Consider the following 13,604-nt stretch of genomic DNA (forward strand, 5'->3'; position numbering starts at 1 on the left):
AAATCAAAGAACGACTGACATAGAAACATAGCTTTTTCAGAAAACTGTCAGGATGTAGAAGACATTTTTAGAATCTGATCTCAGGTCAAAATGGGTTAAGAGTGTTGTTAGATCGGCGCAATCAATTCTTAACTTTTTACGTATTGTATCAAAAAAGTGAAAGGCAATCTTGCAGTGTTGTTATTTAGTTTTAGTCACATTTTAGTCACCTGGAATGTTTTAGTGTCAGTCTAGTTTTAGTCGACTAAATACCAGGAGATTTTAGTCGACTAAATCTACAGGTGATTTAGTCGACTAAAATGTATTTTGGCGGGCCTTGATGCCGTCGTAATGACGCAGCGCGACGTGTTGTGAGCGTGTAGATCTGCTATTTTCAGCATGCAACCAAGTGTAAATGACTTGTACTGGACTAACATTTTAGTGTAGTTTTTATTTGTTGACGAAATTGTCGGTATATTTAGTCATAGTTTTAGTCATCATGGCTTAGTTTTTATGTCGTTTTTGTCAGTGAAAAAAGGTAGTCGACGAAAAATTTTCGTCATAGTTTTAGTCGACGAAAACAACACTGCATGACAGCGACCGCGCATGCATGGACTGCACGTCCATCAACATTATGGATCACGTTGAGTCGTCCGCACCAGTTTCAATGGTGTTGTTGAAGACATTGTGCCCAACTTAGAGTTGCACTCTGAAAATAGCTGATCTAGAGCTCTGTTTATTCTATTGGCAAGAAAAAAAGAAAAAAAGAAAAATGGCGTTCATAGAATTGTTGTCCTAAAAAAAAGCTGATGTCCTTACAAGTATAGCAATATCAGTAAGACGCCTGGGTGGCGAGAAGCGACCTCACCCCAAAAAGGCGATATTCAGCGCCGACATCAGACTAGTGTAGAAACCTCAGGATATATTTACATGCCTGGCATCGTCATGGTGACACGTACTCAGTTGGCTGGCATCGTCATCATGACACGCATCTAGTGAACCATATGTGTGTAACCAAATTTGACTGAGGGGCTGCCATTGGATTTTTTTGGGGTGTGCAACGGGAATTGCGACTTCATGACAGAGTGACGGGAATTGTGCATGGGTTATATGTGACAAAAACGCAAGATCTCGCAATGAAGCCGTGTGGTTGGTGTTAATTCTCACCTGATGTCCCGCCGCGTTGACTACTTGGTGAGTGGAGAAGGGGAACGCCTCGTTGCTCAGGTCTGCGTCCAGGACCTCCTGAAGCACCTGACGACTGCACGCACACACACGCACGCACGCACGCACGCACACACACACACACACACACACACACGACAACCTTTAGAACAGTGTTGTTTTCGTCGACTAAAACGAAGACGAAAAATGTTTGTCGACTACCTTTTTTTCACTGACAAAAACTAAATAAAAACTAAGCCATGATGACTAAAACTATGACTAAATATACGGACAATTTCGTCAACAAATAAAAACTAGACTAAAACGTTAGGAAGGGACTAGTGGACAAGAGATCCAGTATAAGTCATTTTACAGCTGATCTACAAGCTTGTAGATCGGCTGTTTTCAGCAAGTGTAAGAACAGTCAGTAGGACGGCATCAACGCCCAACAAAATACATTTTAGTCGACTAAATCAACTGCAGATTTAGTCGACAAAAATCTCATGATATTTAGTTGACTAAAACTAGAAATCAGACCAGTCTGAAGAGTGTGGTGCAACAGCACCCCCTATTGGTACTCTAAACATCGGGACATAGGGACATAGTCACATAGGTTAGGACATAGGGACAAAGCTGTTCCTTGGAGTGGTTGCACCACTCAAAAACCTGGATGTTTGGTTGTACAACAACAAAGCAACAGTGATAAGCATTTTGAACGTTATTCCACTTCACACGGGTGTGATTTGTTTGTGTGTTTATGCTGCTTCAAGACCCCAAGCCTCCCTGTCTCTCTCTCTCTCTCAAACACTACACATATAAATATAAATTAAATGACATAGATGAGTCAACAGCAAATAAGACTTAACATTAGCTCGCTTCAATATGGTATGTGTAGGCAGGCAGAGAACAACAGCGAAGGATACATATATAGATATATTTAGTGTGGGATTGGTGGGATTATTCAGACCTCATACGATAAATAAATGCATGTAAAAAAGTGTGTCTGTCTCTGTGTGTGTGTGTGTGTGTGTGTGTGTGTGTGTGTATGTTTGTGCGTGCGTGTAGGCATAAACATGCATAAGTGTCCATGTCAGTTTGAAAGTGTACAAGTAATCGAGTATTAGAGTGTGTGTGTGTGTGTGTGTGTGTGTGTGTGTGTGTGTGAGTGTGAGAGAGAGGATATGTTTTATCCTCCAATTCTCTTCCATCTTAAGCAGCTTTGTTCACTGAAAAAAGAGATTCCAACAACCAGGCCAATTATACACTCAGTGAATGGCTGCATGTATGTGTACTGCATACGTATGTGTATATGTTATGCGTGCGTGTGTGCGTGTGTGTGTATGTGTGCACGCGCGCATGAAAGCATTTCATACTGTGTATGGTTCAGAATTGCATAGAAGCAACAATTTTGTCACCACATTGTCTCTCCCTGAGGTGCATGCTGGATTACACAGGATGCCACATTCTCACTCCCTGAGGTGCATGCTGGATTACACAGGATGGAGCAGCTACAAGTGCACAGAGAAATACCTGGAGAAATCCATGTTTTAAAGATCACTTTCCATCTCATCTTTACTATCTTATATCGGCCTAAATGCTGGATGATGTTCAGTTTAAATGCTCACGGAAACTCAGTGAAAATCATCATCAAACCTACTACTACTTAGACTATGAGAGACAGAGACAGAGAGATAGAGATGAAGATGGAGATGGAGGTGGAGGTGGAGGTGGAGGTGGAGACAGAGAGATAGATAGAGACAGAGACAGAGACAGAGAGATAGAGAGATAGAGATCTGGATTATTTTCTGGTTTGAAAGTAGTTTTGACAGGAGGATAACAAGTATCAGTAATAGAGACCATAAGAGAACATAGGCTGGGGAAATGGAAAGATGGAAAGATGTCAATGAAAGAAAGACGCCAAAAGGAGAAAGGAATATTATGGAGGAGAGGCAACACAAGGTAACACAAAGCCGGGGAGAGAAGGAAGGAAGGAAGGCAGAGCAGCCTGACCCTGATATCAGGTGGGGGAGAACAAAGAGAAAGGAAGGACAGAAAGAGACGCGTCCAGCTAGAATATTCTATGTGCAGACCTGACTATAGTCCATTCATTCATTGCAGTGCTGTTTTTTGGCAGCAAATTTAGATTTTAGTTTTAGTCATAGTCTCTTGAATAGTTTATTTAGTTTTAGTCACATTTTAGTCGCCCGGAATGTCTTAGTGTTAAGTCTAGTTTTAGTCGGCTAAGTATCGTAAGATTTTAGTCGGCTAAATCTACAGGTGATTTAGTCGACAAAAAATGTATTTTGTCGGGCCTTGATGCCGTTGTTTCACTTGCTGAAAATAGCCGATCGTTGTGAAAGCCACACAAAACAAAGTACAAATCACGCTTAATGCTGGCATAATGAGGTGAGCCAGCGTTTATCATTTTCCCTTGCACAAGCCAAGGATTTCACATTTAATTTGCTATTGCTGGCTACTACCCACCCTCTGGTATATATTCATAACCTTGGTCATGAATTGCACATGTTGCTATCTCGTTCATGCATCTTCCTGATACAGATTTTAGGTGCTGTGATTTTAAGTTAGTTGGAGGGATGTCTTGTGATTGTACGCAAGCCGACAGGATGCAAAAAAGAAACCTGGGTTTGATACACAAAATCCCATGATGCAACACACTGGCCGCAACCGTTGGAAAAAACATCAAAAGAAACACGGCATCGACAGATGAGTAAACTAGAAAAAGTGCCACTGAGGTAGGTTATTGTAGGCTAGGCATGTAAGGATTCACTCAACTCACGATACGATTCGTATCACGATATGAGGTTCACGATACGATTTTTCACGATATTTTAAACAAAAAATATTTTCCAGAAAAATTACCGTTTTTTAAATTTTATATAATTTATCTTATGATGGAAAATGACTAAAGCTCACATTTCACATCACACACCATAATTCACTAGCCGGAACATCCAGACCCCCAGGAACACACCCAAAATGAAATGAAATTAAATCTATATTTACCCAGGGTATCTGGGCTAAGCTCAAGAACTTGTTTCCAGCCAGGCCCTGCTCATAGAACACATTTCATCGTAGTGGTTGATGCCTTGTTCAAGGGCATTTCAGCGGTGGTAATTTTAACGTGTCGGACGGCTGGTTCGAACTGGGAACCTTCCGGTATCTAGACCGCGCCGCTATCCGTTCGGCCACCGCTGCCCAGGGGGCCGGCCCGGTTCCCCCGCGTCCGAAATGGTTGAGAAATGACAGAGTTACCGTGTGGGGGTCCCTCTACTCAGTAGAGTAGAGTCTACTGTACTGTACTGTACTGTAATCATCATACAGTTAATATGTGTGTGTGTGTGTGTGTGTTAGGCTGCGCAACAGTGAAAACCAACCAAACTCTATTTTTGTGCTCGGACAGACCCAGCCAGCCAGCCAGCCAGGCAGGGACAGATCCAGGGACACACAAAGCTGTCTATAGGAGTGGTTGCACCACTCAAAAATCACACCCGTGTGAAGTGAGGGGCGCTCTTATCATCATACATCATCTCATTCTGGCCAATCGCAATTTGCGTCCTCACTTTTGCGTCTTCACTTTTATCTTCAATGTTCTGTGTTTACACAAACGCAGAAAGCTGGGCATTGGAGGGGACTAGCGCCCCTCAAACATCCGATGGATCCATCTGATCACTAGAGTATGTGTGTAGCAATTTGCGTGATGTTTGGACAAAATTTGTAGGAGTAAAGTAGAACAGTTTTACAACACTGAAAATAGGACAATGTTAAAATGGTGCCATTTATTTTTGAGTGGTGTAAACCACTCCTACGACTGGCTTTGTTAGTTTACGTGTCTGTCTGTCTGTCTTTGCTAAAAAAATGAGCATGGTTGCTACGGTCACCCAGTTCATCCGGGTGTGATTTCATTACGTCAGACATTACGTCAGACCACAGCTGATCAGGCTATATAAGACCTTACACCACTCAGTTCACACAGGTGTGATTTTTCTTTTTTCCATGACTATCGTGATGTTACGCAATATATTTTTAATGAACCAGGATATTTGTCTGACGGGCTAAAAGTGTAGTTTTCAGCCTAGCCATAGAGGAATGTATAACCATAGACAGCAAAACCCACATTGCTATCTAAAGCGTGATGACTTTGTTTATCCTTGTTGCCTGTAGCATAACATCATGTCATCATCCTGAAATATGCATGCACAGTAACAATGTCCATGTTCATTTCACTGTAAAAGCCTGAGTGTAAAAATTGGGGCGTTCATTTTCACACAAAGGGCTGTATTTTGAGTGTCTTAAGTACCAGGTCTTATTACTTAACTTAAGACCTGGAGGCGTGGCCAATGCTGTTTGGCCACTCAAAATAGCTAAACAGCATTGGCCACGCCTCCAGGTCTTAAGTTAAGTAATAAGACCTGGTACTTAAGACACTCAAAATACAGCCCCAAGAGTCTAATTAAACAACCTAGCCTACACAAGGCATGTCCCGTCACTCCACACCCCCTCCCTAAAAATGTCTTGAATAAGCAGGGTTTTTTTTTTACAGTAACTACAGTACCGCTCTGGGGACCAGCATTTGTTTAATGATTTAATTTGTTGCACCCAAAAAGGCAGAATTGTAAGCTGTTATAAATAAGTGTGTGGTATTCTTCCAGGTGGAAATTTACACGTCGATGGTGTATTTCAATCTTTTCGCTCATTAAACCATTTTGGGCGGGAAACTCCTTTTGGTGTTTTAAGCATTGTGTTATACTTTAGCTATTGAAAAATAGCAGATCTACAAATAGCAGATCTACGAGCTTGTAGATCTGCTATTTTTCAATAGCTTGTAGGTCTGTATTTTTCAGCTTGTAGGTCTGCTATTTTTGAAAAATCGTGAAAATGTAGCGCAAATCTTTGAATATATATTCTTTCAGTGCGAAAGTTTTTAACTCAAATCTTTGCTTCCCCAAAAATGTCTTTTTTTTTTTTTTACAGTAACAACATATTTTTAGATGGGGGTCGGCGGCCAAATACATATAATCTCGGGGGTCCTTGACATGAAAATGTTTGAGAACGACTGACATAGAAACATGAGGTTTTTCAGAAAACTGTCAGGATTTAGAAGACATTTTGTAGAATCGTCCTCAGGTCTAAATGGGTTAAAGAGAGACCGTCCGTAACCATGAGTCATGACAGTATAGCTTCGATATAGTTACCGTAAGCCTACCGTAAGCCTACCGTAAGCCTATACCTGAAACAAAGTTTTGATTCACTACAAATAACTATGCCAATGCAAGTTTTCCCACACGTCCGCTTTCAGGTCCTAAAATAAGCTTCCGACAACCACGGTAATCTACTCCTACTTAATACCCCTCTATCCTGTCTCCTCAATCCCTCCTGTCCATTAACAGCCATTCTCTTTTCATCTCTCTCTCTCTCTCTCTCTCTCTCTCTCTCCCTACCATCCCTATCTTCCTTCTCTTCCCTCAAAACCCACAGCTCTCTATCTTTGTTCTCAGGGTGCATTAAGACAATGGCCTTAGTGGCAGCGGTGGCCGAACGGATAGCGGCGCGGTCTAGATACCGGAAGGTTCCCAGTTCGAATCAGCCGTCCGACACGTTAAAATTACCACCGCTGAAATGCCCTTGAACAAGGCATCAACCACTACGATGAAATGTGTTCTATGAGCAGGGCCTGGCTGGAAACAAGTTCTTGAGCTTAGCCCAGATACCCTGGGTAAATATAGATTTCATTTCATTTCATTTCATTTCCTTCTCTTTCATCCTCTTGGCACTTAAAGCCTTCCCCACCTCTTCACCACCTGGACAATACTCACACCTCCAGTACTATCATCTGACATGCTGGCTCCCTTATAACCTTATAAGCTCCCTTATAAGCCTATACACGTACACTCAGGTCCTCGAACAAAGCCGTCCTGGAAGACCCCCGCAGCCCAGTCTCATCACAAAGGGTGGCAGCCGGGCATTTGAAAACTCGGGCTCCCAAACTCTGGAACGCATTCAGTGCCACCGGTGGTTAGGTGTTGATTATGTGCCACAAAAGCCCATTATATATTATATATATATATAAAAAAATAAAAAATAAATCCAATGTGCACGTCATGTGCATATCGTCACTTGCACACCGGATTAGAGCAATTAAAAAAAACTACAATTTTTTTTTTTTTAATCTAAAAAAAATAAAAAAATCTAAGATGGATGTGGGATAGGCGTCATAAGGTGTCATGTGGCATGGATTGAGTTTTAATGCACCCCAAGTCTAGACAAATAAAGTTGATTGATTGATTTGACTAATACATTATATTTCACAAGTTGATTTGAATGATTTGACATGGGGTCCCCCCCTCCCCCATCCCTTGCCCACCTCTTGGGTCCCTGGACACAGATCATGCCCCCCCTCCCCCTCCCCCATCCCTTGCCACCTCTTGGGTCCCTGGACGCTGATCATGCCCCCCCCCCTCCCCCAACCCTTGCCCACCTCTTGGGTCCCTGGACGCTGATCATGCCCATGTCTTCAGAATGGTCAGTCAGTTGGCACTGGAGGCCGTGGTCCTGCAGGACGGTTCTGATGTGGTTCCAGTTGTGTTCCGCCACACCGCCTCCAATGGCCAGGTAGTACGCATCGCCTACAGGAAGGCCAATACAAGGATAGTGTAAATAAATATACATTACAACACTGGATGCAATCCTACCTGGAGGGGAGAGAACAGATGGTGGAGGTATATAAGGAAGCATACTAGGGACTTTACTGTTCCTAATATATGTAAACGACATGACATCAGCTTGTGACTGCAACTTGTTCCTGTTCGCAGATGACTCAGCACTGCTGGTCTCGGACAGGAACAAACTGCAGGTTGAAATGGAGGCCCTCAGCTCCGAACTCGGTAGAATCTGCACCTGGCTCGCTGATAACAAACTATCTTTACACCTGGGAAAAACTGAATCCATTCTCTTCGGATCAAATAGTAATCTCAGCAAGGCAGATGGCTTCCTGGTTAGAGTGGGTGTCAATATTATCACACGAAAAGATGGAATTACCTACCTAGGTTCCATCCTGGAGGCTAATCTTTCCGGTGATAAAATGACCACCAACGTAATCAGAGTCAATCAAAGAACAAGATTCCTTTACAGGATCTCCTCACTGGTCAACAAAAACACCTTGAAGACCTTAACAGGAGCCCTCGTACAAGGTTTCTTCGACTATGCATGCACCTCCTGGTACCACAGCACCTCAAAGGCCCTTAAAACAAGGCTCCAGACCTCCCAAAACCAACTGGTCAGGCTCCTACTTGGACTCACCCCCCGAACCCACCTCACCCCTGCCCACTTTGACAGGCTGGAATGGCTTAGGGTCGACGACAGAGTACAGCATCTTGCAATGGGTCTGGTCCACAAGATTCGATACACCACCAAGATACCCATGTACCTGTCTAAATACTTCCTTAATGTTAACGAAGTCCACACCCACAACCCAGATTCGGCACAAACAAGGGATTAAATAATTTTCGCTCCTATGCCACCAAAATGGGGAACGTCCTACCAACAGTCATTAAGACATGCAAATCCCCTGACTCCTTCAAAACCGCTCTCAAAGGGCACCTACGGACGGCTGCAATTCGAAACTGGCCCCCGTAAAATCGGAATCCCATACGTTGGTTGTATTGTCGCCATAGCAACCTTGTATCATTCATGTCTCCATAGCAACCTAGTATCATTCATATGTTGGTTGTATCGTCTCCATAGCAACGGTGTATCATTCATGTCTCCATAGCAACCTAGTATCATTCATGTCTCCATAGCAACCTAGTATCATTCATGTCTCCATACCTAGTATCATTCATACGTTGTTTGTATCGTCTCCATAGCAACCTAGTGTCATTCATACGTTGGTTGTATCCGTCTCCTAGCAACAGTGTTGATTTTGTCTACTAAAACCAAGACGAAACATTTTCGTTGACTACCTTTTTCCACCGACGAAAACTAAATGGAAACTAAATAAAAACTAAGCTATGATGACTAAAACTAAGACTAAATATACTGACAATTTCATCAACAAATAAAAACTAGACTAAAATGTTAGGAAGGGACTAGTGGACAAGAGATCCAGTCATTTTACACTTGGTTGCATGCTGAAAATAGCGCTGCGACGCGTTGTAAGCTTGTAGATCTGCTAATTTCAGCAAGTGTAAAATTAGTCATTTCGACGGCATCATGGCCCGCCAAAATACATTTTAGTCGACTAAATCAACTGCAGATTTAGTCGACTTAAACTAGACTAACACTAAAACATCCCAGGTGACTAAAATGTGACTAAAACTAAGAGAAAACTATTCAAGAGACTAAAATAGAAAAATAGAAAATTCAATCACTGAAAACATGCACTTGATGTGGGGTGTCCATGGATGGCAGTTAACGAGAAAATATAATCTCATCAACACAGCATGTGTGGGCCATGTTTGACCTGCCGAATAAGACAGAGTTAGGTATACTTAGTTGTGCACCAAAAAAAACGTATGTGACTAAATCTGACTTTCGTTTTTTCATGTCATATGAAAGCAGGGAATCATAGCTTCAAATTGACATATTGGTTGTTCAGTTTGACCCACCAGTTTTGGAGATATGGCTTATAGAGTAAGAAAATAGGCTTGAAAGGTTCACTTCTGTGGTCTCTAACATTACACCTAGCTACAGGTTTAAGCATTTATTTCATATTACACGTCAATTCTAGCTCTGACACTTATTTCAGACATGCTCTAGTATGTGAAGAGTCTGCCTGTGCTATTAACTCATGGCAAAAAAAAGACGTTTTTCTCCTCTGGAGTCAAATCTGGTCACATATGGCAGTGCAACACTTTGTAAGCTTGTGGATTGCCTATGTTTGGTGCGTGACACCCATGTGCAGCTAAGTATAATAAACCAATCAAATCATGAATGTACGCTGATTGGTCAGCTACAACCATATGGACTATTTTTTGTACCTTATGTTTATTCTATTTTTTGTGTATTTTTTGTGTAAACACTGTATTTTGTGACTATTGGTTGTCGTCTCTGTTAAATGCAGAGCGACGTCACTGTTTTTGCTGATAACTAGATTTTGTCTGTTTTTAAATCTTAATTATCACCTGTTTTTACCAGCTGATTCGAAGAATCGGGCTGGTCTATATTAGCATGGGAAACTTGCAACACTGGTTGTCTAGCATGGGAAACTTGCAACACTGGTAGTCGACCGTAGATCATTCTGCTGAGTGTTGCCAAGTCTGCATATTTCCAGCCAAGTCTGCATATATTTCCATCCAGCCTAACGTGGAGGCTGCTTAGCTTATTTCTGTCACGACAGTTGGCAACACTGGCAACCATACTGCCGAGTACTTCTTGCTGACTGTTGCCAAGTCTGCATATTTCAAAAGCCCACAAAAAACACCTTTCAACACACTACTTACACACACTCCAACTCGCTTATAATTCGCGGACCTGGCAACACTGCCTCCCCTCGCGCCATTGGCTCAGACACACACGCACACGCACACACACACACACACACACACACACACACACATGATTTAAGGTACATTTAGAACGGATAAAAATATGCGATTAATTTGCCATTAACTATGGACAATCATGTGATTAATCGCGATTACATATTTGCAACCCCAGGAAGACTATAGCGACCACTTTGTGGAAGCTAATGGGGATCCTATTAAAGAATAAGAATAAAGAATAAAGACTGAGTCTGGGTATGGGATAAATTAATATAATATGTTTTTTTTAAGGCGTATGTATAAATAGATTGAAAGAGAGAGACACACCCACATACACACATTATTCCTACCGTTGGACTCCGGTGCAAGGGGCAGATTGGCAGTGCCCGGCGCCAGTCTGCTCACAGTGAGGTCGGCCTCCACCCCTCCCATCTTATTCAGCATGCAGGTATACACAGTAGAGCCTTGGAACACACACACACACACACACACACACACACACACACACACACACACACACACACACACACACACACACACACACACACACACACACACACACACACACACACACACACACACACACACACACACACACACACACACACACACACACACACACACACACACACACACACACACACACACACACACACACACACACACACACACAATGGTTGGTTTGGTTTGTTGGTTGGTTGTGCACACATCACCTTTCTCAAGGATTTCCGCTGTGGGGAGACTAGGCTAGACTGACTGACCTGGCTTTTTGTTGACGTCAGCGGTGAAGAGCCAATCGGCTGCCTTCTTGGCATCTGGTCCAGTGAGGTAGAACTTGCCAAAGTAGGACATGTTGAACACGGCCACGCCATGTCTACAGGACAGACACTCACTCTTAATCTGGAAGACACACACACACAGAAGAGGAGAAGAGGAACTTAGAAGAATGACACCTCCATAGTAGCATAAAAGCCCCAGACAGTCCCTTCTGGTAGTGAATGGATAAGTATCAATTCTGGGCAGGAACCCCTTTTGGTGTTTTAAGCATTATGTTGTACTATAGCTATTGAAAAAAATAGCAGATCTACAATCTCAGCTACAAGCTACAAGCTCAGCTATGAGCTTGTAGGATCTGCTATTTTTGAAAAAATCTTGTGGCGCAAATCTTTGAATGTATATTCTTTCAGAGTGAACGTTTTTAACTCAAATCTTTGCTTCTGAGGGGGGGGGGCCTGGAACAACATATTTTCAGATGGGGGTCGGCGGCCAATTACAATTATTTGGGGTCCTAGACACGAAATAGTTTGAGAAACACAGGTTTTTCAGAAAACCGTCATGATTTAGAAGACATTTTATAGAACCTGGTCCCAGTCCTAAATGGGTTAATGGAAGCTTATTAACACTACCTTTAACCAGGATACAGAGTGGTGTGTGCACACACAATAAATCAGATAACAAGCTTATTGAGTACCCGTTATCAATACGCTTTGGGCTTATCAAGCCTGTTATCGAGCATATAGAGGCTCATGACGTCATGTTGCAACATCCATGCTGGCACAAACATGTCTGTCTAAAGGTGTATTGATACCATAGAGTATTAAAAGGATAGAGACTGATCTGGCGCGAAGCTCCGCCCCCCCCCTGTATTCATGTCAGTGGAAGTTGCTCAGTGGCGTTTTGAAGCACCCGGAAGGACCGTCTCAGAACGTCTACTTCCGCATTTGACCACCACATTTTGGTGGTCAAATGCGGAAGTGCAAGCGAGCGCTCAATGTTAAATCCCAGCTGCACGGGGTTTCCCAGTCATGAATCCACGGGTCCGCTTGTAGTCCCTCCTCTTACCACTAGGGCCCAGTGCTTCAACGTTGGAGCGCCTCACTGGCCCCTTGATTGATACCTGCCAACCAGGGCTGTCCGGGTAAATAACATTACGCTTTTAAAGTGACTGTAGTGTACACACATTTAACCAGTTAACAGTTTCTTTAATATTATTTTCCAAAAGTAAAAATGGTCAATTGCCTTTCTGTCTGTTAGAAAAGTACTGTATTTGAAGGCCGTAGTAAAAGATACTGGTTCTGTTCAGAATTTATTGTCTCCACGTCTTTCCACAAAATAATAGAAAATGCTCGATAGTGGTCTCGATAAGAACCCGGCTCGATAAGCCCGATCGATAAGGTGTTCGTCAGTGTTGTTTTTGGCAGCAAATTTCGATTTTAGTTTCAGTCATAGTCTCTTGAATAGTTTTCACTTAGTTTTTGTCACATTTTAGTCACCTGGAATGTATTGGTGTTAGTCGACTAAATGTCATAAGATTTTAGTCGACTAAAATGTGTTTTGGCGGGCCTTGATGCCGTCATAATGGCTGATTTTACACTTGCTGGAAATAGCCGATCTACAAGCTCACAACGCGTCGCAGCGCTTGTGTAAAATTACGTATACTGGATCTCTTGTCCACTAGTCCCTTCCTAACATTTTAGTCTAGTTTTTATTTGAAATTGTCAGTATATTTCGTCTTAGTTCTAGCTTGTAGATCTGCTATTTTCAGCATGCAACCAAGTGTAAAATGACTTGTCTTTTACTTATATTGGATCTCTTGTCCACTAGTCCCTTCCTAACATTTTAGTCTAGTTTTTAATCTGTTGACGAAATTGTCAACATATTTAGTCTCAGTTTTAGTCATCATAGCTTAGTTGTCTCCACCAGGCCGAAGGCATGGGGAGAGAGTATGTTTTGCACTCCGTCCGTCCGTCCGTCCGTGTGTCCGTCCGTCCGTCTGTGATAAACTAATCTCCGGCACCGTTAACCCGGTCGATGCCAAATTTTGCACACACACACTCCCTGGATGCCAACATGAACCTCTGCCCCAAAATTTCCAGAACGGCCTGTTATAGCACCACCAGGAGGCCGCTTTGTGCAAAACAAGTTTTTGGACAGTACACCTACAGATTTTGTCCAAACATC

At 42.6% G+C, this 13,604-nt stretch overlaps 1 protein-coding gene across 4 annotated transcripts in view; it reads right to left on the minus strand.

The window, feature by feature from the left end:
* sardh (sarcosine dehydrogenase) overlaps positions 1-13,604 on the minus strand; it is a 134,230-nt gene that overhangs the window by 11,079 nt on the left and 109,547 nt on the right. For all 4 annotated transcript variants that reach the window (XM_079524996.1, XM_079524997.1, XM_079524995.1 and 1 more), the window contains 4 exons: positions 11,405-11,543; positions 10,994-11,107; positions 7,640-7,787; positions 1,147-1,240 (listed from right to left, as the gene is read on the minus strand). In XM_079524996.1, the coding sequence (XP_079381122.1) occupies positions 1,147-1,240; positions 7,640-7,787; positions 10,994-11,107; positions 11,405-11,543 (495 nt within the window). The remainder of the gene's footprint in view (positions 1-1,146; positions 1,241-7,639; positions 7,788-10,993; positions 11,108-11,404; positions 11,544-13,604) is intronic.

Source organism: Electrona antarctica (genome assembly GCF_951216825.1).
Source record: "Electrona antarctica genome assembly, chromosome: 16".
Taxonomy (NCBI): Eukaryota; Metazoa; Chordata; class Actinopteri; order Myctophiformes; family Myctophidae; genus Electrona; species Electrona antarctica.